Source organism: Lagopus muta, chromosome 6 (assembly GCF_023343835.1).
Source record: "Lagopus muta isolate bLagMut1 chromosome 6, bLagMut1 primary, whole genome shotgun sequence".
Lineage (NCBI taxonomy): Eukaryota > Metazoa > Chordata > Aves > Galliformes > Phasianidae > Lagopus > Lagopus muta.
Window position 1 is genome coordinate 30,036,118 of NC_064438.1, and position 25,528 is coordinate 30,061,645.

General features: G+C 33.5%; 1 protein-coding gene across 5 annotated transcripts in view; it reads right to left on the bottom strand.

Moving 5' to 3' along the window:
- RYR3 (ryanodine receptor 3) overlaps positions 1–25,528 on the bottom strand; it is a 203,729-nt gene that overhangs the window by 29,202 nt on the left and 148,999 nt on the right. For 3 of the 5 annotated variants that reach the window (XM_048949520.1, XM_048949521.1, XM_048949519.1), the window contains exons 61-79: positions 24,451–24,500; positions 23,866–23,926; positions 23,536–23,774; positions 22,871–22,952; positions 20,635–20,765; positions 19,678–19,998; positions 18,539–18,779; positions 17,131–17,218; positions 16,928–17,020; positions 14,119–14,139; positions 12,368–12,382; positions 9,363–9,533; positions 8,469–8,528; positions 7,135–7,266; positions 6,532–6,644; positions 2,848–2,944; positions 1,211–1,320; positions 836–887; positions 113–166 (exon numbers count right to left, since the gene is read on the bottom strand). In XM_048949520.1, the coding sequence (XP_048805477.1) occupies positions 113–166; positions 836–887; positions 1,211–1,320; positions 2,848–2,944; positions 6,532–6,644; positions 7,135–7,266; positions 8,469–8,528; positions 9,363–9,533; positions 12,368–12,382; positions 14,119–14,139; positions 16,928–17,020; positions 17,131–17,218; positions 18,539–18,779; positions 19,678–19,998; positions 20,635–20,765; positions 22,871–22,952; positions 23,536–23,774; positions 23,866–23,926; positions 24,451–24,500 (2,131 nt within the window). The remainder of the gene's footprint in view (positions 1–112; positions 167–835; positions 888–1,210; positions 1,321–2,847; positions 2,945–6,531; positions 6,645–7,134; positions 7,267–8,468; positions 8,529–9,362; positions 9,534–12,367; positions 12,383–14,118; positions 14,140–16,927; positions 17,021–17,130; positions 17,219–18,538; positions 18,780–19,677; positions 19,999–20,634; positions 20,766–22,870; positions 22,953–23,535; positions 23,775–23,865; positions 23,927–24,450; positions 24,501–25,528) is intronic. The other 2 variants (XM_048949522.1, XM_048949523.1) reach the window with 1 other exon arrangement.

Consider the following 25,528-nt stretch of genomic DNA (forward strand, 5'->3'; position numbering starts at 1 on the left):
TTATTCTTGTGCTTATATTTAAAATGCTCTCTTCTAATTTAGACAAGCAGAAACAAATAAGATTTAAACTCTCACCTCAAGTGTCTTAAAGAAATAAGATTTGAACTCTCACCTCAAATGTCTTCTCTTTGTCTTCCTCCTCCTCCTCTTCTTCTTCCTGACAGCTCTTTTAATGTTAGAAACAAAAATCACAAAATTTTGCTTAGTATGATATATGATAGCTATTTCTATAACAGTATTTGTATTATAAAAAGAAAAACATTACAAGAGTTTTTTTGAAGCAATAACTAAATCCAGTTAGATTTTAGATCCCTGTAATCCTCACATATTTGTGTCCATACACTAACAAGCTGATATTCCCTTATATATGAATACTTCCAACTATATATGTAACTTGTAACTGTAGACTATCTGTTCTCATGTCATCTCTCTATTTAAATCCATAATATTTGTCTTCGTAGTCAAACCCTCTTGACATGGAAGCATCAGTTGTAGTCAATTTGTTGCAGACTTTGACTCTCGACTTCCTTTTGACAGAATGCAAACTTCAAAATAATTTCTGAACATATCATGGATCTGCTCATATTGTTAAGCTTGTTCTCAAGTTAGTCCAGTGCCAAGTGAAATAAACAGGGTGGCACTTACTGGAATTTTATAATATCATTTGAAAGTAGGAAATTTCTTATTACGTATCTAACTCTTAACATCATTTTTTTCATTAAAAATGTAGCAATTACTAGTACAGAGCAGTCCACATAAGAGAAAGGGAAAATATTTAAAAAGCATTGGGAACTACTTGAGTGAAGCAGTGGATGGAGCTTGAAATCATAGTTACCTTTGCCATCATGGCAGCATAGGCAATATATAAGGGATCATCTTCCAGTTTGCTATAAAGAAAAAGTATTTAAATATATGTAATGACATAGTAATAAAAAGATAATACTCCTGATAATACGTACATACTATTTTGATCAATGGAAACATACATATCTCTATGAGAAATCCCATTATTCTATCGTAAAATTCTTTTGTGTCTATGAGGGCTGCTCATAGTACCAAACCAACCAACCAAACAAAAAACAAACAAAAAAGTATTCAACCAAGGACAATACTAAATTGCTGTTACGTTAGATCACTTAAGAAATTTTACTAGAAATTCAGTTTCTGGGTGTTTCTACTCAGTTCACTTTTCAACATGGCTCTTTCTTACCTCCTCTCTGTGAGAGCATTGCGACTAAAATAGAGGATAATCTGATGAAGTGGGTCAGGTTGTTCTTTCTCTGTATCTTCCTCTTCTTCTTCCTCTTTTTTTGGAGACGTCTGTGTTCAACAGATTTATATCAGAATATACAAATTAAGCTTCATGATTAAGGAAAAAGATGAGCTAATAAGCTTAGGAAAGGATTTCAGTAATTTTGTTTTGGCTAATTTGTATTAACTTCCAGTAGTTACCTTATTGAACGGCTTACCAGAGCCTGCAACACTATTTGCCTGTTTAACTAGGAAGGAATTATGAAGTTTGATACATTTGCTTGCATTTGATAATACCATTAGAAGTCTCTCATTTGCAAGGCATTGAGAATAAGATGAGAAAATCTTAGGGAAGCCTTATTCAGCAGAAATTGTGTGCATGTTTCCACTGGACCAGAACTGAAAGGAAGTCCAGCTTGAGCACAAGAACCAATTGATAAATGGAACTAATTTTAAGATCACCAGAAGCACCTTATTCAGGCTGGTGTTCGCTAAATTACTTCCATGTGTCTGTTCTAGGTGACTTTGATATAAGAATAGAACTACTACTCTGTCAACTTAAAACATTTTTGTCAGTTTGGAATAAAAGATAACCACACTGACAAAGGGCAGTGTATCAACTTCAGCTTACTTGTGTTGTAACCCTTTAGTAGGATTTAATTGTTGTAAAATTATGGTAATTATGTTAATAACTGTTTAATTTACTAGTAAAACTGAAAGAACTGTAATCGCAGTTTTGATTAATGGTCTCATTCTGTCCTTCAGCAGAAAGCAGCAAGAAAATGAAGGAAAAACTATGACCGTTAAATTGTTCAGAATATTGGAAGAATATAATAGCTGTAGAATACAATGTTCTATACTAATTGGTCTTTAAAATCCAAAATATTAACTGTTTTGCTAACATTGAAGCATCTTCTGATGCACCTTCATTTGATCCATGGTGCCATATATTCATGCGTATGGTGTTTAGGTAACACCAAACCCTTTGATAACAGTTTAGACAAACCGATTACAGAAGGGGAAAAGAAAAAAGAATTGTTTTTCAGAATCAATATTAAGTAACAAAATGCTCAAGTTTACCAAGCACTTCCATCAAGTACACACGTAAACCAAAATTTTGCTGAATATGGCTGCATATATTTTCATCTCTTAATGATGTACCAACAAGAAAACAAACAAAAAATTTGTATCAAAGCTGAAAATGTTAAATATTATGCATCAATGAAAATTGAAAAGGGGAGAAGCATCAACTGTGTCAAGCTTTAAAAACAAAAATAAAATATAGGAACATAGGAATTACCATAATCACAAATATAGTTTGATAATTGATCTAGACCATTTCCGTTCCCAAGAGTATCACATAATTCAACTGAAGGCATACAACACCTTGATGCATCTCACTGTGCATCACAGGTTGGGTATCTTTTTGACCATAGCAGAAAATGACCTTATGCTCTGAAGCATAAGAATTCATACTTTATAAATTTATGCATATATATACAGTATATATTAAAATAAAATATAGGTCATAATAGATACATAAAATGTACTCTAAAATGGGCACTGAAAAATATGCCCAATTACGTTAGTACTTACAGCCAAATCCTGAACTAGTTTCTCCTCAAATGAATATTCCTCTGTTTCTATCCAATAGTTCTGATAGCCATGGAGGAAGAGGTTAATAGAACGGTGCCTGGGGGGTTGTGAAAGTGAGATCAAGAGGGGTAAAGGAACATAGTATAACAGCTCAGATGGTTAATGATTAGTAAGGATAAGTGTTTGTACAATTCTGATCCTCTGATTGGTCAGTGAAATCAAACACAAAACATAACTAACTTTCAATGACAAATCTGCATATATTTTTGAACTTTTTTTTTTTTAAATACACACACATGCACACACAACTTTTTCTTCTGAAGGCTTCAAGAATGCTAATATACGTTATGAGAGAAATTGTGTGATTGGTGAATTAATACAAGCATGAGAAAAATACATGTTTTAAAAAATTGATAATAAGAGGGTAACATATGCACCTACTAAATGTAAACTTAATTTCATGGATTTAGCACACTGAGATGGCAGACACTGGCCATGAAGAACAAAATAATTATGAACTACTTTGCAGCATGTTATATGTGAACAACCATTGCCTAACAACCTTCTTTTTTTCACTTATAAATGAATTAGAAACACATAAAAGCTCTAGAAAAGAACAATTTTAGAAAACTCTTAGGTATATCAATTGATATTACACACTATTAACTAATTCAATTGGAAATTTTTCCACCCAAAATGCAAATAATTGCAATGAGACTACACATAATATTGGCCAAACTATTCCATTTTTGCATAGAATTTAAGGGAAAAAATATTTTGAGGTGGTGTACATGACATTCTGAAGGTTGTTCCACATAGCCTTTTCATTCACTTTTATCCTGCACCAATAACTATATAAACTGACTGTATTATACTATGGATTGCCTAGAGACATTATGCACATAAATTCTTATTTTATATGATACTGGTATATAGTCATCTCTCTATACTCTCCTGCTGTCATGGGTGCCTTTTTATTATCAGTTTTCAAAAACTGACCAATCAGAATCTACTGTGAAAATTGTACAAAATTCATGTTTTATGGCAACAATAAATCATGGCTGGGAAGGAATAAGTGTGTGCATAAGGAAGAGGCTCTCCACAAGTTACATTACCGTTAACTTGAGTATAAGCCTGTCATACTGAGTTTTTTCATGTACTTTTTCCAGCCAAACACGTTGAAAGGTGCTCAGGAAGAAATTGCTAATTTTGTGTCTGAAGAAAAGCATATAGGTTTTCAATGAAGAACTAACAACAGAAGTACAAGTTAAATTCAATAAAATAATCAGAAAGAATGTATTTGTTAACTCTGTATGAAATGTTGCCACACATAACTTTGCTGTATCTATGTGCATATAACAGATGACAGACAATACGACAAATCATAAAAACTTTCTAAAGATAGTGAACCTAAAGACAGCTATCTTAGAGAGTGCATTGATCATCTAAGGTACTTTTTCAAAGTCATTCATTAAACAGAGAACAGAAGAATCAGTATTTCCAAACTTCAATGATGTTTTTTCCTTGGAAAAGAAAATTGTTTTAAAATACAACTACTATTTCTTTTGTATCCTGAGGTAATTCTCAGAAAATGGAGTATCTGGAGTAATTATGAAAGAGATTAAAATAATTTTTGTGATTTAACAAACACCTGCACTTGAATGGATGTTTAAATTGCTGAAACATCCTATTGGAATTCCTAAAAAACAATACACATAAGAACACACTGAATAAAATTAGTTTTAAATAGATTAACATTAAATTGTTTTGAAAGCCACCTAAATGTCTAGAAAATTCAAAAGAATTCATTATTCATTGCAGACATCAACATTTGTAGGCAAAAATCATAACCAGTTTACTTACTGCCCTTTAAATATAAAATCACATTTACAACTAACACCCAATATAAAGCTAAAACTAAACTGAGGAAATACAAAGCGAACTTCATTTGAAATTGTGGTGCAAAGGGATATACATAGCTCTTAGAACTGATCACATTTCACTTAAAAAAAATCCCTAGGGTTCAAAGATGTCTTAGCAACTTTATCAATTTAAATGACAGAAGCAGTTATATCTGCAATTAGGTGTAAAATAGTGTGATAGCCTTATTTTCCTGTCAGAATCCTATGATTTATCTAGAAAACTGTGTCTATAAAATTAACGAAGTTTAAAACTTTGTTCTATCAAGGATTTCTCTCGCTCTTGCCTTTTTTGAAATACATTTTGCAATACAAAATAAATAGGTAAAAATAGTTTTATCAGAGTTTATTTTTAGAATCTGAAGAAAGAAATGACTGGACAGTTTTGCAGGTTTAAGCTCCACCACAGGATGTACCACAGAGCTTGAGAAAAACCAATCCCAGTTTTTACATTCATAACCCATTTGAGCTCTTGGCATGTTTTCCATCAATTGTGAGAATCCTAAATATATATTTTTAAGACAAAAACAAGATGGACTGCTTTTATCATTTGGATGCTCATCTATATTCTATGCACTTTATATCCATATTGTATTTATAAATAATTATTTTTAAATGCTCATAAAACTGTTATACTGAAATACCTACCACTTCATCTTGTTTTTCCAAAGACAACTTGTAAAAATAATATAGCCAATAGGTCAAACTTAATTGATTTGGATTCATGTTGTCTTCATGCCTTTTCATTTTTCTCTGTCTCTATAAGGACTGCTTTGTAGCAATGGGAAAGTTTAGAGAAGCTGCTATAATCTAGAACTGCTAATTTCCACAATTGTTTCACTTTTAGAGTAGAATTTTATGTCTTGTGCAAAGCTAGCATTGTTGTCTGTGGCAAAGCTACAGATCTATAGCTAACATTAAGCACGTAAATAAATCACTGCATAAAAATATTAAACACAGAAGGTGAAAGAGCACAAAAGAAGTCAAGAAGCAAATCTAATTAGTGACGTTCTTAGGCTCTATCTGAATATAAAGCAGATGTATTGAAAAGGAACAGGGTAAAGGGAAGGACACCAAGGTGCATGGTATTAATAGTAGGTTTAAAGCAGTAAATGGACATAGGCACGGGATGCACTTTCTCTCAGACTCTGTGGTACCTACATTCAACTGAAGTAATAAGCCAAGCAAAACACGTGTCCAGAATTTCACTCTGCACAGTTCTGCCCCAGTGCCTGCTTTAATGCAACATTCTGGCATAATATCTAATGATAGCCTAATATAAGCATGGAGCATTCATGCAATAGAAAAGCCATACAAAAAAAAAAAAGTTTTGTTGTTTTTTGTTGTTGTTGTTTTCTTATAATAATAATAATAATAATAATAATAATACAAACACAGGAGATTAAAACACAACCAATCAGAGGCAAAAAAAAAAAAAAAAAAAAAAAAGACAGAAAAAGCAGTGACATCTTAACATCATTTTTACAGAAAACTTGGGGAAATACAGAGAATAACAGCTGACAAAAATGAAGCATTTTGTTTCTGAGGCAGTGTAATTCTGGTGGCCTTTTTCCCCCCTGGTTGTCCTGAGACCAGTATTTTGCTGCTGTGAGGAATTAACTGATACTTAACCAACACTTTTGTCTCTTAAACTCTATCAGATAAACTAAACAACTAGCAAACTTGTAGTTATACACACAAGTAGTATTTCCACTTAGACATGTTATAAACAAGTTCTGGAAAAATAAATCTTTCAGCCATTTACCTGGGTAAGTTGTATAACGGTGCCATTCTAAAACAAGCAACAACAGCTCTTTTGCGTTGTTTTGACAGAAGTTTGTGCCAAACAGCTTTCTTTGATCTCAGTGGTTGTTCAACCTATGGGAAAATACTTTTTAGTGCATACAATAGAAACTCTTCACCTTTTATTCAAAGTTTTCTTTTTATCCACTAATTAACGTAGCTAACAAGTTAGAAAATGTCACAAAGTTCTACTTTATTTGGAAACAGATTTTTTTTCTTTTTTTTTTTTTTAAATGATCTGAAAAAATACTCTGGGCATTACTTAAAGTACCTCTGAATTTACAAAGAGAAGCTTAAGAATATCTCATGGATGGGGCTCCTTGATGTGAGTGTATCTGTAGAGGCAAACATGTCCCGAGTTTTCTCTGAACCAAAATTGAGGTACTTAGCAGACGTCATTTAAAACTTTGCATATATACACATGGATGTGTGCGCATGCACGTGCAATAATTACTCTTTTCTGGAAATGTTAACAATGACACTCACTTAATTGGAAATTATTACTATAAGGTAATAACCTTATTCTACTTTAAAACAAGCAGAGTGCAGACATGTAAATTCATACCTGGTCCAGATGATACAGAGCAGCTGATATCCTCTGCACACGTTCCACATTTCTCTCAGGGTCAGGAGGCTCATCACTCTTCAGAATGTCTTTATATAGATTTAACTGCCATTTCACAGCTGGATCATCAGTCTAAAAAGCAGCATATTTCATACTTAACGTGCTGAATGAAGATAGTGAACTTGACTACCACCACTACCACTATTTGTCTTATAGAACCATATAGAATAGCTGTGTAGGAAGAGACCTGAAAGCCCATGCTTTCAGGGTTTTTTAGAACCCAGTTCTAACCCATCTACTATGGGGGCAGGGCTGCCACCCACCAGCTCAGGCTGTCCGGGGCCCCATCCAACCCCATCTTGAACACCTCCAGAGATGGGACACCCATAGATACTCTGGGCAGCCTGTTCCACTGCCTCGTGGCATAATGAAGAATATTATAGATGTACCCGTTTTATCTGTACCTTCTAGTCTAAATTAGCATTTGCTAGTTGCTCAGAAAAGCAGCCTTAGATTCTGAACTCAGTTTTCAAGTAAGGTTCTATATTTTTATTTCATAAAATCAATAAAGTGCACAGAAACACCTGTATCGCAAATAAGGAAGCACATTTAGCACTGAGATTACAGGACTTCTGTACTCAGTACAGTATAAAGCTGGTTTATAGATTTTTATTAAAGACAGCTGGAATTTCAGTAGATGAAGAGTCACAGCCAACTAAAGGCCAACAGTGTGGGCTTTTTTGCAACACTCAGGAGTAAACACCAGGAAACACATTAGAATACTTAGCGTGTCTAATTTAAATTTAGATAAGCTCAAATTTATACCAACAAAACAACCATTCTCTGCTAAAGAAAAATGAATTACTTGGATAATAATGGGCACAGTTTTTGAGCATAACACATTTGACAATATATTCAGCATCTAAACAGTAGGGACATATACGTACTTGCAAACTGTTGAGAATCAAGATGATACTAGGTTTTCTTATTTCATACATACCTTCTTAGAGATACTATTTCCTTGTTAGAGTAGATTTCTAGGAGTTTCATATTATTTTCTTCTTAGATATTAAACTACCACTACCTCTTTCTTTACACTTGACTGTTTCTACAAGACATCCTGAAACTTGAAAATACCAGCCAAAGCCATCAAGAAACCTCTTATTGCCACGAAAATATTATAAAGAAAAAGGATAAAATGGTAATTTTTATAATAACTTTTCATTTTCTGTTTTTCAATACCAAGATAATAATAAACAATCACAATTTCCATGTTTAAAAGTGCTATCCCACACCTGCATCTTTAAGACAGATTTTTTAATTATTATTATTACCTTTTCCTGCAAATGCAAGTTGTTACGTATATGCTCTTTGACTTCTTCATCAGTGTCCCTCTGTAGAAAGGTACAAGTATTTTTCAGTTTGTGATTATGATTCATCTTAAGACCGCGCACAACACCAAACAGTTACTGTTTTAATCCTGAAAAGTACATGTATTACCAGAAGGGCTTGGGATGAAGGCTTTCTTTAATTGTGACCACAAAACTATTGCTGTCAAGCACCTGCTCCTCTGCTTCCCCTCATGAGTAAGTCCCAGGCAGGAATGAGTCCTGCCCTCTGCCTCTTGTCTTCTGGGTTCAACAAACCAAGAGACCTCATATGTCTTACCCTCCAGACCTTTCCCCATCTTTGTTGCCCTCCTTTGAGCACTTCATAATAGTTTTATATCCATAGTTCTATAGTTTATGTCTAGAATACTTTTACATCCTTACACTTTTGTGCCCCAAACTGCACACATTACTTGAAGGTAATACTGCACTAATGCTGAGTATTGCGGGACAGTCATTTCTTTTGATTAGTTTGCTCTACTGTGCTTAATGTACCCCAGAGTAAGGTTGGCCCTTGTGGTTGCCAAGACACATTGTTCATTCATATTGAGCTTACCATCACCCAAAAGCCCTAGATTCCTTTCTGTAGAGCTGCACTCTAATCACTTGTCCACTTGCCACACGTGTATTTAAGTGTACATTGTATAAAAATGGAAAATGACGTAGAAACAATGGTAGCTGTCTCCGCACAACACTTTGCTTCACAATGGTCCACAATTAGAAGCTATACTTGCTTGCAGTGCATTGACAGTTTTACTATATTAACTGCGTAGATATTTATGTCTCAAGTTATTAAAGTTCTGTTTATTCTTCATTAAAATTATTACAATTATTACTTACATGGCTATATCTAGTCTTAGCCAAGGAGATGAGCTCTTGATCTCCTGGAGTACACATATTCAAGCCAATAGGAAGCATCTTTTTAAGTGCAGCTACAATCAGGGATGTTTGTATGGAGTACAAATCTCCCCTGCGTTTTGATTTCTTTCTCTCTTGATCTTGTCCTCCAGACTGTAATAAAAGATATTAAAATTAAATAAATAACAGAAAGGTAAATAGATGTGATTATTCTCCAACCACACACTTTTTCAATGCGTTCTTCCCCTAATGGTACAAGGAACCTATGTTCCCAATGTAATGTATACACTTAACTAAAAATGCTGCATTAGAGGAAGAGCATACAGTCTTCAGTAGGAAATGTAAAGGAATACTTTTTATATGCTCCAGTGCAGAAATCACTGTAAAGGTAATATTTCAATAGTAGCGACGTAGTTTTTTATGCATTCATGTATATGAAGCTCTATATTTTCTGTACTTTTCCTCTCAAACCAAAAACAACTTTAGAGTTAAAAGCTGGGTCACTGGGGACAATATTATTTTGCAAAACTATAGAGACAAATTCAAGATGCTTATATTTTTCTAAGAAACTTACATAAAGATACAGACATGTAGGGTCTGAATGAATGAATGTTGTCTGATTTGCCTCAAATGAAAAATACTGCTATCTAAAAGATTTTGATTCAATGTAATAAAATGCCAATGAAACAATGCCTCTGGGAAAAGCAGTGTCATTTGGATTTGGTTAATATAAGTAAATCTGGAATAAAAAGTAAATTCTTTTTACAGCTTTGCAGATCATGAATAATAGGTAAAGAAAAACAAAGAGACATAGAAGTAAACACAAAACAGAATAACATTTGTCTAATATTCTTAAAATAGACAGTGTACAACGATATTTCACACAACTTTTAATTTATAAGACAGAAAACCAAAATCTTTATAACGGATCCATATATTTAATGAACATATGGTAAACAAAAACAACATAAAAATAGCCCAGTTCTGAATTTTGTGCCTAGATTAAACTCCTACTACATACAAGGGGAGTTTTGCCTAAGACAAGATTTCAGGACTAGGCCTCCAGGCTGATAAAACACTACAAAACAGCGAATGCTTGCATTTAACCCTCCACATCCTTTTCCCTCTGTCAAATTTCACTGGCTACTGTTTGCTTATTATATTGTGTTCCAAATAAGGATACAGCAGAATTTATTGCAATTAATATTTATCAATTATTACCACACTATTATCACAATAATCACTGAAAGGAAAAAGGTAGCCGTACATAATCTACTTGGTGGTAAATTTTGGCAGGTTCTGTCTTCTAGACGGTGAATCCCTGTGTATGCAGCTGGTGTTGAGAGCATTTTGCAGGTCAGAGGGAACTCACAAGGGATGTGGCTTCCTTTCTTAAGGAACTAGCAATTTCAAGAGAGTACTGTGCCTCAAAGCTTTGCTTTGAAAGTGTGGAAGTGCCTTAGAAAAAGCAATGATGTAATGGCATTATTTGTACTCTACATTGACAGCAGACAAACAAATCCCACAATGTATCACTATATCCAGTGGCGTCACTATGCATCGTAAATTAGGAATACAAAATTATACACATGCATATATGAAAAAAAAAGAAAAGGCAAGGTTTTTTTTTTGTTTTGGTTTGGTTTGGGTTTTTTTTGTTTTTTTTTGCACCTTTATGCCTGGGGATGTTTTTTACATATCTAATTTTCCTTATTTTTGTTTGAGATTAATAACTGGGTATGTAGAAGATAGGTGAAAAAAAAAAAAACTTGAACATTTTAAAACATTAAAAAAAAAAAAAAAATCCATTCTGCCTTTGCCATCATATTCTGCTGTCTGTTTGCAAATCTTTCCAATAAATGCTTAAGTAGAGTCACAAAGAGAAATAACAATAAAGTTACAGGAAAGTATGACAAAAACCAAGATCAGAATCAGGACTATTTACCACAATGGCTCAATTTTAACTTAGACTTCCAATTGAGTTAATTAAGAACTCTTTAAATCACAATCAAGGCTTCTGCTTCTCAGGACATAGGGAGAAGGAAAAGATGAAAGGGGAAGCCATTCCAGCAGATGGTAAGGGATCCACCTTACTTTTGATTATGCATCACCAATGAAGAGCACACCATAAGCTGAAAAGTATTCATCTGTAGTATAAAATTTTATTTAAAAACAAATGATGCAAAGATGAATTATGGTTCATTAGAGACTAAGGAAGTCTTGAATACAAGGATTACTCAAAGCTATCCTTGCTCCTCACATGATTACTTCTCTGAAAGAATGGTCAGGCACTGGAATAGGCTGCCCAGGGAAGTGATGGAGTCACTGACCCTGGAGGTGCTCAAGGAACGTTTGGATGTTGTGCTGAGAGACATAGCTTAGTGAGAACTGTTGGTGATAAGTGGATGGTTGGACTGGGTGATCCTGTGGGTCTTTTCTAACCTTGGTGATTCTATGATTATGAAGAATTATTTTAGTTTTGGCAAAAGGTAGCATTTGAACTCTATATCTAATTCGACATAATTCATTCTAATGAAATCAATCCTCTATTCATCTGTAGACATGGTACAAGTTACCGCATGCCTCTCCCATGTATTTTTCTTGAATATCATAAGCCAAATGTATATGTTTCTGATGACTCTACTTAGGCATCATTTTCACAATGTCTGCTTCAATATATTAGAAAAAAAAAAAAAAAAGAAAGAAAACCAAACCCAAAACAGAATGCAGAAAGACAGCAGAGGAGGAATGTACATCTAAATTAAAAAGTGTAACTTTGCTGCATTTTATAGTAAATAAACATCTGGGTGTTCTGAAGGGAATTTCTGCTGCTCTGGTCAAAAATTGCCACTTTTAACTCGGAGATAATTTATGGGACAGGGGCCTTCAAATTTGTGACGCCACTGCTATGATCAATGGAAAGAATGCTTGGAGCCTGATCGTCTCTAAAGCTAAAACAAAGACACATCATGCACTTTGACCTGTACCTTTACTTGCATGGCCTGTATGAAAGAAAAATAAAGGGAAAAACATAAGTAAAAGAGATGAAAAGATGACAATTTACAGATTAGTAATAAGGTTATTCAGCTCTACTAGGACAACAAATATTGTAAATTTGTTGCTAAAAATAAACAAACTGTGCATGTATAATCAAATGAGGCCTTGATGAAATAATTTTTGTTCAGCTTAATTGTTAATAAATGATTGAGTTTCTAAATTTATCTTGCTATTCAGCATGAAATTATATGCTAACATTTGAACGTCTAATAATTAAGCACAACAATATGTACTCATTGCATCTTTTCCCAGTATTCTTAAAAAGAGCCATGTCGTTGGAGTTCTAGATAATACAATAATGAAAAGTATTTCACGTGTATTTCAACTTTTCTACCGCCTCCCACAAACACCACTGTGAAGATGCAACATTTCATTTACGTGCACATTTTTTCCACTGTGTAAGATGTTACTGCCTTGTAGATAGCCTGAGAGAAAACTTGAATTAAGCTCATATCTCTCAGCAATACCTATTTTGAGATCACTTTTTAAAACTTAGCTGTAACTCATACATATACTTTTTTTTCCTCTGTGTTATGTTAATAACATACATATATACAGTTACATAAACCATGTATTCTCACCTACAGCTAGGTTATCACTGTGTCTTGTAATCTCAAAAAGATAACAAGACTAATTTGTTACAGTAAAACAGCACAAAAATTCAACTGTTACGTAAAAGAGTCCTTGACTGGGTGTGGGAAAATACTATAGGAAATACTGTATTATTTTTAGTTTAAAAGTAAAAATAACTCATAAAACAAGTTTCCTTTTTGGCTTCAAAACTTTGACATCAAGCTATTATTAAAATCTCTTTTATATCCCACTTTTTTATGTCACATAATAAAGAAGATTACCTGCAAGTGAGGAATGACAGTCTAATACTCAAATTAAGTGTTAAGCATCTTAAAAATTTTCAAAACCATACTCAGGAAGATAGATTTTAACTGAAAATGTGTGAAATATGTAGATTCTGCACATTGCTCATCAGATACATACTAAATGTAAGTAAAAACAAGATGTTAATGTATTTGAAATGACCATAAAAGTAATCCATTCACAACCTATCACAATATAACTAAAGGAAATGTTCTCAAAGAATAGATCTCAAATTCTTGCAGAAAACACTTATGTGAAATTCTCCAGTAATCACAAATTTGCAGATAACATGCCTTGCCTGTTGCAAATGGGCACAAGCACAATGCTGGTTCGTACACAAACTTGACTTATTTGACAGCCTCAGACTTCTATAATAGACCTATCCAAAGACTTCTTAAAAATAGATACAAATTAATAGTGAAGGTTGATAAAATAAAACTTCATTAGGAAATTCAAGTATTTGGTAACTGAAGTATATCCAGCCACATTCATTTAAGATTCCAAAGCTTACACACAGAAATTGCCTACGTACATATTACACATTTAATACGTAAAAGTGAATGTCAACATTTAGTCTTTCATCCCAATAAGCTATAAAATACTGTAGGGAATTATTACAACTTAATAAAAATGCTATTTTATCCAGAAATCCATGAAAACTTCGGAAAAAAATCAGTCAAACAAAAAACAACCAAATAAAGAGGTTAGCAGCTGAAAAGAATGCGTTCAAATTCTCTATTTCAACACTTATTTCAATGCAGTCTGTGTTATCAGTCCCTCTCAGACTGAAAGTTCTCTAACTTACCATTCCCCTCCGAGCACTCTGCTGCCATTTTTTTTAGAAAAGAAAGATTAAAAAACTTTCTCAGCTGTTATTATGTTTGAGAAAATATTAACAAGTTTAGTATAATGAAAACACAATGGTACTTCACCCGTTTTTAGAATTTTATTTTAATTGCACACCGCTATTAGCTTTGGAAAAATAACGTAATACTAATTTGTTCACTCACTGCATATTTTTTTTCTGCATATGGCATATGAAGATATAGAACATTCCATGCATGATATGTCCCATATTATTATCATTACAGTATCCTAAATCTCAAAAAACTTGTTATGTCTCTGCTGCAACACAGACTTGCTTAAAGCAGCCTGAGATCAGCATAGATCCTTTCTCCTTTAAGAGGCTAAACTGTTGTTTCTTGGACTGATTGCCATTACCAAAATTTGTGTTCGCATTTATCTATAGATTCTCATGCCAGATAAACACTTTATATAATTGCAGTGTTAAACATAATGTGAGCAAAGAGGAACTGCTAATACGAGGAAAGTGCTAATTATTCTGTTGTCATACACAAAGTAGTAACTTTCTGAACTGTCAATATTCAAGCAGAGAATTATAAAATATACTGTTCCTCTAACATAATGTGTACTGTCGATTACCCTATGAATATACCAGTAAGTAACCTTGTAGCATATCCTGAAGTTCGGGTACTTAAGGTATTTTCTTGCTCATTCTAAATTCCAGAGTCTTAAAAAAATAATTCTGATCTAAATGCATGTATTAATAAATGCACTGGCGTTTAAGAACACTTTCATGACATATTATAAAATGTTATCAATTTCCTGATTAGAAACCATATATATGTAAAACCAGTACAACATATCTAAATGATGCCTCATATATTGTACCATGGCGTTTACATCATTATGAAAAAAAATGCCTAAATGATCAATTGTTCTGCAGTCACTCACACAGCCGTGCTACCATTTTAGCAAAATACCCAATCATGAATAATATTGTGTTCTATTTCTCTCCCTATATTAGCAATAATCATGTGTAATATCACTGAACTCCATGAATTTTACATTAGTATACTATAAAAATTTATATGCATGTAAAAAAATTGTATAATCTCCCTGTGTTTCTATACTCGTACAAAGAAAAGCACATTTACACAGACATCTAAATCTATATGTGTAAAAATATATTACTTAAAATATACAGAACAGGTATTTGAATATCTAATCTCAAAAACAAACCCTTTCAAATATGGGTTATATAAAGTCTTGAAGCTGTATTCCTCTGACTTTATCAAAATCAAAACATCATGAGGGATACTTTAGCTGGTTTTGTTGGTTGTTCTTTTTTTTTTTTTTTTTTTTTTTTGCTGATTTGTTTTGTCATTCCTGCCATGCCAAACTGACTGAAGTATGACAACAGTTTATGTCATGTTACCAATACTGCTGAGAAACTCAATTTAGATTGAATATTAATTATCTGATTCTAATTTAGCATGAATTGAAACATTAAAATTACATCTCATTTTTATCTCCTCAGGCCAATTCTAACATAAAAATGTCAAAATATGTGTATTATATTTATACTTAAGTGCCATGTTACAGTTTGGTGTTAGCGTGTGATTAACATCACACAGCCTGAAACTCGCCTACTAGCACTTACTAATACTTGCCTCTCTAATGAGGATTATACAGATACCTCAATTCTAGCTTACAGTTCCTTGGAGCATTATCTTGAAAACAAGAAAATGAATTATTATTAAGAAAATGAACATTTCCTCCAAATACAGAATTATCTACATAGTTTGAGAACTGCTGTTCAGTGTCATTTGTGATCTAACAATGAGAAGAAGATCTGTTTAGTTGTAAATTTTCCAACAACAACATTTGCCTGAACTGGATTTCAAAATGTAGAAAAGAAGCAAAGACTTTTTCAAGAGAATTTTTAAAAATTCAATGAGACTTTTTTTCTGACTCTATATTATATAAAGTTGGACTTAAGTGGTAACAAAGTTACATACAGAATCAAAATATACAGAAATACAAAACAATGCAACTTACTCCTTCTCTGGAATACTTTCATAAGAGGATTTCTTTAAGCACATTATAAATACGAATAAAATAGAGGTTCTTTGCTACGGTTACCAATACTAATTTGGACTTAGTTTTCAACTGACTTGTGAATCTTGTTATGAGTAAGGCAGTCTTCCTCACCTAATGTCAGAGACTTTTTACCTTGACATTTTCTCTATTATGAAGGTAACAAATGCATTTTCCCATCATCATGTCAGCATCTTATCATATTGAAAATGAGTAAAAAAGAACTGAATGTGGTCATTAATAAGAAACAAGAAAAACAGTGCACATATGGCACCCCACATATATGAATACTGATATGCAGATACAGCACTCCTCCCATCAGAGCTGACAGAACAATACTGAAATTCACAAGAAAAAGTTCAGACAGTCAATAGTTCTTCACTTATTTTTACAAAATATTCTGTTTTTATTTTTTTAATGGACCAACGGCCTATATCACAACCTGTGTTGTCCTATATGTGTATCTACTTCAAATCAAGTTCTATGTTCTAATCTTCTGTCTTTGAAAATGTAGCTGATATTTAATAAATAACTCTAAGAGACTAAACCTATATTGTGCATATCTGTTTCCAAGTCTGTCAACAATAAGCAAGACTATTTTTTGCTTCTTCCATCAGCCAAGAAGCAGCAATCTAAGCAGATTTTTAGAGACTTCTAACACATTAAACGTATGATGGAAAATTGAATTGATCCAAAAATTGTTATTAACTTACTTTAGACATCTTGCTTTTGGTATCTCCCGTTAAAAATGCCAAATTGTTGATTTCATTCTGAATGACAAAATTTTGTTCTTCTCTTTTGAAATTCTATAAATAAATAAATAAACAAATAACTACCAATTCCATTCATCCGCACGTACTTCATTTAGATTTAAGGATATAGTGAATTGGGGAAAAAAGAATGCATCTTATCTTACATGTGACTTGCACCACAGGATAAAAACTTCAGCTACCATTCGAAACAGTTCATCAGAATCTGCATCTGGTTTCTTTAGCCAGTTGGCTCTGAAAGAAAATAAAATTAAGAAGTTTAAAATGAGGACCTTAATAATAGATATTGCTCTGTTTAAGAGATTGGGTCACTTTCATGTAGTTAATCATAGAACTTAACAACAATCACTTCAATTTTCCATTCCCACAGCCAGAGAGATCATTTTTATTGGCAGCTTAACTAATTTCCAACAAAAACTCTAGTTCTTGGATACTTATTTTTGCCTGCCACCCTCCCCCGGCGACAACGTTTTTGTGCATTCTGTGAACAGAACTAGAAAACAAACCTTGCTGAAACCACTTTTACTGAGTATTTCTCTTCTTTTTTTTCCTTTTTTTTTTTTTTTCTCCATTTCATACTAAAACTTTTTTTCTTTTTAATCAAAACTTTGTGTTGATTGAAAAAAATAACACCATAATGGGGTGAAGATGAAGAGTTAAAGGATTTGAATGAGTGGATAGAACTGTAAGGAGTGTATGCTTTAATATTTTTTCTTTCTACTGCACGAACTAATACAACTTCATTCTGGATCTGCTTGCACACAGATGCTCAGAGAACCTGGGCAAGTTAACTAACAGATGCAGCTCTCTCTAAGTTAAAGAGCACTAATGTGCCCATAAATACATGGTCATCTTTCAGCCTCCATGAAAGGAATTATTACATTATAATATCCGCAATAATTTCATCCTCATCCAACTCTGTTGGTGGATTTCCAGACAGCCAAGTGAAGTCTGTGTTTTTAAAAATTAAATGTTCCCTTGTCAACAAGGTCTGAATTAGTAAAGTCTAGTTCATCTAGAATTACTAAATTTTTAGTGAAAATTGGTTCACAGCATGAATGAACAAGTCTGCAATTAATAATGCTCCTAACTATCCTGTTATGTACTTGCACCTAGCAAAATGTAAGTGAATACTGATTGCGTACTTTAGAACAGTGTTGTTAAGGATAGTATAAAGGTGCTGTAGATACTTAGATAATACAGATATTTCAGGTACTCTTCTGAAGAGGATCTTGGGGGCATGTTCTGGGATGAAGAAGAGAGAAAGTGTAGACACAGAATAACCTTTAAGTAAATTGTTGAGTAGAAAATCTTCTAGTCAGCCCAAAGGCAAAACAGTATTGTCCAGATGCTTTTATCACCTTCTTAAAAAGACACACACAAAAGAGGAACGTCTTTGTGGCAATATCTATACATACAGTGATTCAGTTGAAGCAAAATAACTTTCTGATCCTTCATTGTTTAAGAATTTTAGCCATGCTTTTGTTTCTGAAAGGCATACTCTTGTGTAATAACATTGAGTTGTTTAATTGTTGAGTTCAATTATTAGTTTACCTGTTGTTGTCTACGTAACGTATCAGCATTGGATAGAAGGCATAGAGGTCTCTACAAAGTACAGCAAACTCATCGAGAATAAGTAGCTCAGCTTCTTGTGTGTCACTTTTACTGTCTGCTCTCAGTTGCTCCTCTTCCATCACAATCTTTACAGCTTTCTTCTTCAATTTCTCCAGTGTTGGAATAAAGTGAGTTTTCAGCAGATCAGGTCTGGCTTTGCTGATGATAGGCTGAGCATAAACTATACATAAAAATATATTTGATCTTATGATTAATATACAATTGATACTTCTAATTGTATTACTGTGAATCCTCTATAGTTACAGAAAACCAAGGCCATAATGCTCCATGTATTTGTAAAGCACCGTGAAACTATTAATTAAATTATGAATACAGCTTTCTCAACCATGCGTACTGAGAAATTAAAAGCCAGTTACTGGGAATTCAGATTATATATTTCAGAATTACGTAACAGAATCACAGAGTATCTTAATTTGGAAGGGATAATCGTGTCCAACTCCTGACAGTCCTTCATATATTATGGTGTCCAAAACTGCACACAGAGTGCTGCACCAGCACAGAGCAGACCAGGATAATCCCTCAGCTAACAGTGCTGAGCTTGATGTAGTGCACCCCACGGTAATTTTGGCTACCAGGGCAATTTAACTACCATAGTTTTGGCAAGTCAGACATCTCTAACCCAGTCAAAGCCTCAATATAATTGAGATTAAGACAAAGAGTCCTCAGTAAAAAAAGGTGTTTTTGTTGTTGTTGTTGCTTTTGTTTGCTTGGGGCGTGGAGGGAATGGGTTGCATACAAAGTTTAAAATAGTACACCAAAAAGTTCCTTTTTTGACTAAAGCAAGCTAAAATGCTAATAAGATAATGTGGCTGATTAGAGTAAAAAATTTTTGCAAGTATTACTCTCTTTCTTCTTGCTGTGAGGCTACAGTGCATACATAAAAATAATACTGAACTTTGAAAACATAAGAGTTATTATTATTCCTTATCTGCTTTTTACCTAACCATCCTTCTACTTTTGTTTTTAAAAAATATTATGTAATAGGGTAATATGGTAAATTGTAATTTAGTAATTACATATTATTGGATACAAATACTCTTTAGAAACATTGACAGTACCTGCAATTCTTTTCATCCAAGATGCTTCATCTATTCCCAGATTGTTGTTAATGATTTTCAGAATATTTCCCAAAATGATGCTCAGATGCTCAGATGTTATCATCGTACAGCAAGGCCCGGCACTTTCAGGAACACTCTCAGACCCTCGTTCCCACCAGTAGGACAAATAGTTGCACAGCATGGGTAAGATAACCTCAATTACATGAGGCATTTCAGTATACCTTGCTCCAGACTCTGCTAAATTATTAATTTCCTTTATTAGTCCATCCAGCTGAGGGATCTCTGGACACATCTCCTCTACTGTATCAGGCATACCTAAAACTGCAGGCAGAAAAGGAAAGGGTAGAATATGAAAAGGTTAATTAACAAAACACAGGGGGGACATCTGCATTTATTTATGTTTAAATCTAAAGTACAAATAACAGTTTTACTCTATTTCAGCATAAAAACCAGTTTTGAGTAATATAGCTAACAGTTTAAGATTATGGGTAAAATTAAAACTCAAGTATGCCTTGTTTACAAACTCTGCACACATTTGTCTCCCACTTGAGATAGATATTGGAATCTGTCAAGACTAAGAAGATTAGAAGCATGCGAAGAAAAACTGTGTAGAAAGACACCTGTTCCTTAAGGTTTCATGGAATCAGAGTCACAGTCTGTCAGAATTTCCCTATGTAGAACCGCATTAGCATACTGGTAAGACAACTAAGCAGGAATGATATTTTTCTGTTCACATAAATTAAAAAAAAAAAAAAAAAAGAAAAAGATGTCTGCTAGAGGAAAGGGAACAATGTTAACAGTCTTACCAAAACAGGGCAAGGCTAAAATGACAAGTAATCTTATAGCAATGATAGGAATTTTCTCCTAAAAAAATAATTACTACTATTTGTTTCTAATATTTGGATAGGAGTAAATAGCTTTCCTCCCCTCCTTCCCCCACTGACGAATAGTACTCACTTGCTCTTTCTCTTGCACTTTTTGTGTTGAAGACAGACAGTGGGTTGTAGTGGTTGAGAGAAGGTTCAAGGAATGCTACTGGAATGGCTGCTGCAAGAGATGCTAAGCACTCACCAAGTGCAGGACGTTGCCTGTATATGACAGATACTAAAAGTCATCAGAGATGAAAAGACTTTCACTAGGTTTCCTGTTTCTAGCATATGTTATAGAACCGCAGTAACATTTATTGCTAATATAGCTTATCATTCTAATACAGAAACTATTTTGAAAAATTTTATGTCTCACATGAACAAAATTTACTGGTACAGGAACCAGCTGAAAATAAACCTCAGCACAAAAGTAAATCTAACCAAGACATGCTACCAACGACATAACATCATCATCGTATAACTGCATAAATACTATTTACTAGGAAAAAAAAAAAAAAAGAGAAAGGGGTGGAAACGTACAGATAAGGGTGCCTGAGAAATGATTTAGTTCCTTTCAGCAGAAGACTTACACTCGCTTAAAACTGAACCTGAATTATTCTGAAGTTCTGGAGCAACATTTATACAAGATTTTGTCAAACATGATATACAGATTGCTTAAATGTGACACTTTTCATCTTTATATATACACACACACATATATATATATATTTGTGTGTGTGTGTGTGAAATAGCTGTGAGAATTGAAAATTCTTAGCAGTGCTGTTTAGCTAGAGATATTCTGAGGGACAATAGCATAAAGTAATTTTTGTAAGCATATGTTTATATATAGATATACCAAATGGAACTACTCACTTCAACTTGAAGGAATAACATGCCTTATAAGATTCTTTCATTTAAAAAAAAAAACATACCTTGTTATCTGACTTGAAGTTAAAGAAAAAATGGCATTTTGATCCTAAAGTTGAGCACTGCTTAATTTCAGTAACAGTTTAAGTCAGCTCAACAACTAACACAGTTTTACTGAAATACTGAGCAGTGTGTTTGAAATCCTGTCACCCACCTAGACACTGATGCCTGCCTACAACCTTATTTTCAGGTTCTGAGTGAGTCTAGTGAAAGTTTTGGAGACTAACTCATTTCCTGAGATATATCTGACCTGAGACTCTTCTAAGAAGGCAACTGGCATGATTCTACACCCACATCTAATGCAACTGTCCTTTCCAACCTTGTTATTCTATGATTCTATGATCACCCTGGCTCCTAGTTACAGTAGGAGTGAGGCACTACCTGTCTTGCCCACAAGATCTGTGTCAAAGCATATTTAAGATTTTCAAGTCAAGAAAGAAAAAGATGAGCCCAGTTTTGTGGGTATATAAGTGATTGAATGTGTGCATATATGTGAGAATATCTTCTTCACACAGGAACACGCATGCAGCGTGGAGAGAAAGAATTGTCCTGCAGAAAGTCCTCGCAGCTTGCATGAAAGAATTGCTAAATAAGCTCTGGAAAGAAGTAAGTGAAGACCAGCATTATTAGGCTAATGTAGGTAAATGTTCTGGACAATAGAGCTGAATTTCCTTGGTGTCTCTCAGAGTCTGTGAATTTTGAACTTTTGATTATATGATCATGTAGAGTGCCTAAACAAAAGCTTTCAGAAGCATAAGGAAGGGTCAGTGCTTACATCTGCTTCTGTCTTGTGACAGACCAGCTATTAGGGTCCCCTTTTCTGAAGCAGTACCTATGGATATAGGCCTCTTCTAATGCAAAAATCCCAGTTTTGGAGTATATCATAGCCACTAGATTTTTCAAATTTTAATACAGTTTAAAAAATGCAAGTAACTGGTAAATGAGCTTCCTTTGTAGAGTTAAAGGCTGTCAGAAGCTCTACCTGTGCTAAGGATTTTACGATCTAGACACGTATTTTGAGAACTCTATTCAGAGTAATACTTGAGACAGACATTAATTACTCGACCTACTTACTACAGCAGCATGTCTGGTAACAAGCAGTAACCAAACTTTGGGAAGCTTAATAATGGCTCATGGAAAAAATTAGCTTTCATTATGGTTAAACGAAAGACCCTGCAGATAAGCCACAATATGCAGGAGGAGTTGTTCAGCTTTTGTTTAAGTCAAGCATTGTGGGAACTGAATTCTTAAGATACATGCAACTACATTAAACCTAAATTCAATATTAAACATTTTCAAACTGTTTCTGATTCAATTTTCATTCAAACTGCTTTAGTACATTAGGAATATGTCCCTAATTTAAAAAAAGATTTTCATGTGCTGAGTTTTTCACTCAATACCTTTCAACGTAGATGTTCTTCCCAGTCCCAAGAGAATAGAGGCTACAAAGAATTCTGTAACATGAAACTTGTACATCACCCACTAGAGAAAAATAAGAAGCAGATAGTAAGTATTTATTTGGCTAAATACTACTTCCTAAATATAAAAACAATGACAGGTCATCAAATATGCCAAGAGGTGAGCAGATATTTGTTAATAAAATAGTGCAGATTATCATGTTTGTAGAATATAATTTCAATCTAAACCACAGCAGTCTATGAGCGTAACCTCTAGGAATGTGATCTAGAGCCTTCCGTTCTAGAAGCTTTTTCATTGCTTTCCACCTTTCAATCATCTTCAGGTCTGGAGCTGTGGTCTTAAATACATATAAGAAACTTTGGAACAACATATTGTTGCATCTCAAGGAATTTTAAAACTAAAATACAGGAAAAAAATCAAGGAAACTTTAAAATAAAATAATGAAGAAAAAAATGTTTTTCCAACATATGGAAACAAAACCACAAGGAATAAAAATGAAAGCTTCTCCTTCAATCTAATAAGGCAAAAAAAAATGGAACAAAATTAAGCAAACTTATCTTCTGTGGGAAACTTGAGTAGTTAATTGTTAAAAAGATGTTTGTATTATTGTAACATAATAAACTTCAAAATTAAATAAAATACTTACAAAGTAAATCAACTCCAAAATGATACTGTGAAATATGCTCAAAAATTGACGTCAAGACAGGTAGCAATGCTACTGTAGTATAATTGATATTCTGTGAAACACCTTTGATTTGTGTTCGTGAATGGGTAAATTTTCCAAGTTTAAGATTTTCTGAAGTTTTTTCCAGATCTTCAGCTGCATTTTCAAAAAAAGCACGTAGTCCAGCTTTAACTAGCTCAGATCCTGATTTCATAACAGTTCTGAAAAATAACAAGGGAAAAATGTAACTGTCCCTGAAAACCTCTGCTATGTCGATACAGTTCATAATTGTTATGAAAATTTACAACTTACCGAGTGTCCAGAGACTGAGCTAAGATGTGCAGGCAGCTCACCATTGTTGTAGAATCACTCCCTGTTTAGAGAGACAGAGAGACTGTGAGAGTACAATAACATAGAGAATGTAGGATAACCTACTGATCCCAAATGTCACTATTGAAAATACACAAGTTAAATAAGACATGGAATACATCTCCTGCCCCCATGTCACTGCATGGAGAGTTACAACTGGTTCCAAAAATTTTTGCACTTTTGTGCTTGTAAAAAAGAATGAAAAGAGTAAGTAAAGTCTACTTAGGTTTCATTTTTATTACTTGACTCTGCAGTATTACAAGCTTCGTATCTTGTGTCTACATTTCTTTCTTCGTTTTCTTACCATTACCTTTGAAACAGGTATATTTTATTTCCCAACATCACCCTAGCCTAACTAGAAATTAACCCATCAGATTCAACTGTCAGATAATGGAAATCAAATTAGTTAGTGTATGATGAGTCTTGAAAAGCAAACAAGAAACAACCACAAAAGCATGAGATTTTAGAAGTAACTGTTGGATGTTCTTCAAATTTTTAACTTTATCAAGATCTTTCTTAGCAACTTACCAAAAATTGAGATCCTATGTCTAACAAGAGCAGCTAGTTTGCAGAACAGGCTAAAGTAGGAAAGAAAAGAAAAGAAAACAGCAAGACAAGACAAAGATTAAGATTTGTTTAGAGAATACTAAGAATATGAAAGAAAAAACATGTGATGTGTGGAAGGTGTACTTAAAATCACATGTGATGGTAGTACTCAGTAAAATAACTGCATTAAGCAGCACAATCATAGAAGTTTCTGCATTCTCTAATTCGCTAAGCTTCTTTAATTATGAAATTACTTGAGGTATTAAATTTTCTTATAGAAGTTTCCAACAATTATGTAATATGTGGTTGAGTCTAGGAATTTCTAGGAATCATGACTAGGAATTATTTCTGAGTAAGAAATTTTGATAAGAAACATTGAGCAGCATTTTCTTATTTTACTTCATATTTTGTGGGAAACTAATGTTACAACTCTTCTAAGAAATTCAAACAATTTGAGAAGGTATTCTTTGCCAATATTTTGCCAACTGTGTTTGTCCACTGCTCATTATAAGATTAATCCTGAAATATAGATGTCTAGCATGTATGTCAGGAGCTTGGTATGTCTAACCTATCTATCAAAACAATAGGATAATTAAGATAAAGGACTACCTTAACTTCTAAAACTAATGACAGCTTGGCAGACTTTTTTTATGGTCTGTGATATATTTTACAAATGAAATTAGAATATAAAAAATAAAGCAAACATTCCTTAGAAACTGATGTGTTCTCTTAATAATAACAAGAAGTTGTCATTGTGATCTTCGAAATAGGAAGAAAAAACCATACTTCCTTTAAAATACTGATAGCTAGTTTTCTCAACTAAGAATGGAAAAGAATTCTGAGATATTTCTAAATTTCTAATGTTAGATATCAAACTTCTTTCACACGCCTTTATGAAGACATTTTGCAATATCTCTCTAGCTTTATAAATCTGACCTGAGTGACCTTAGGAAGTCATAAGATCATTCACAGACTGATATTAAACGAAATTAAATGAAAATTCCATCCTCCTAAACCTGAGTCACTTCACCAGCTACTGGAGGACCATCTTGTATTCTTA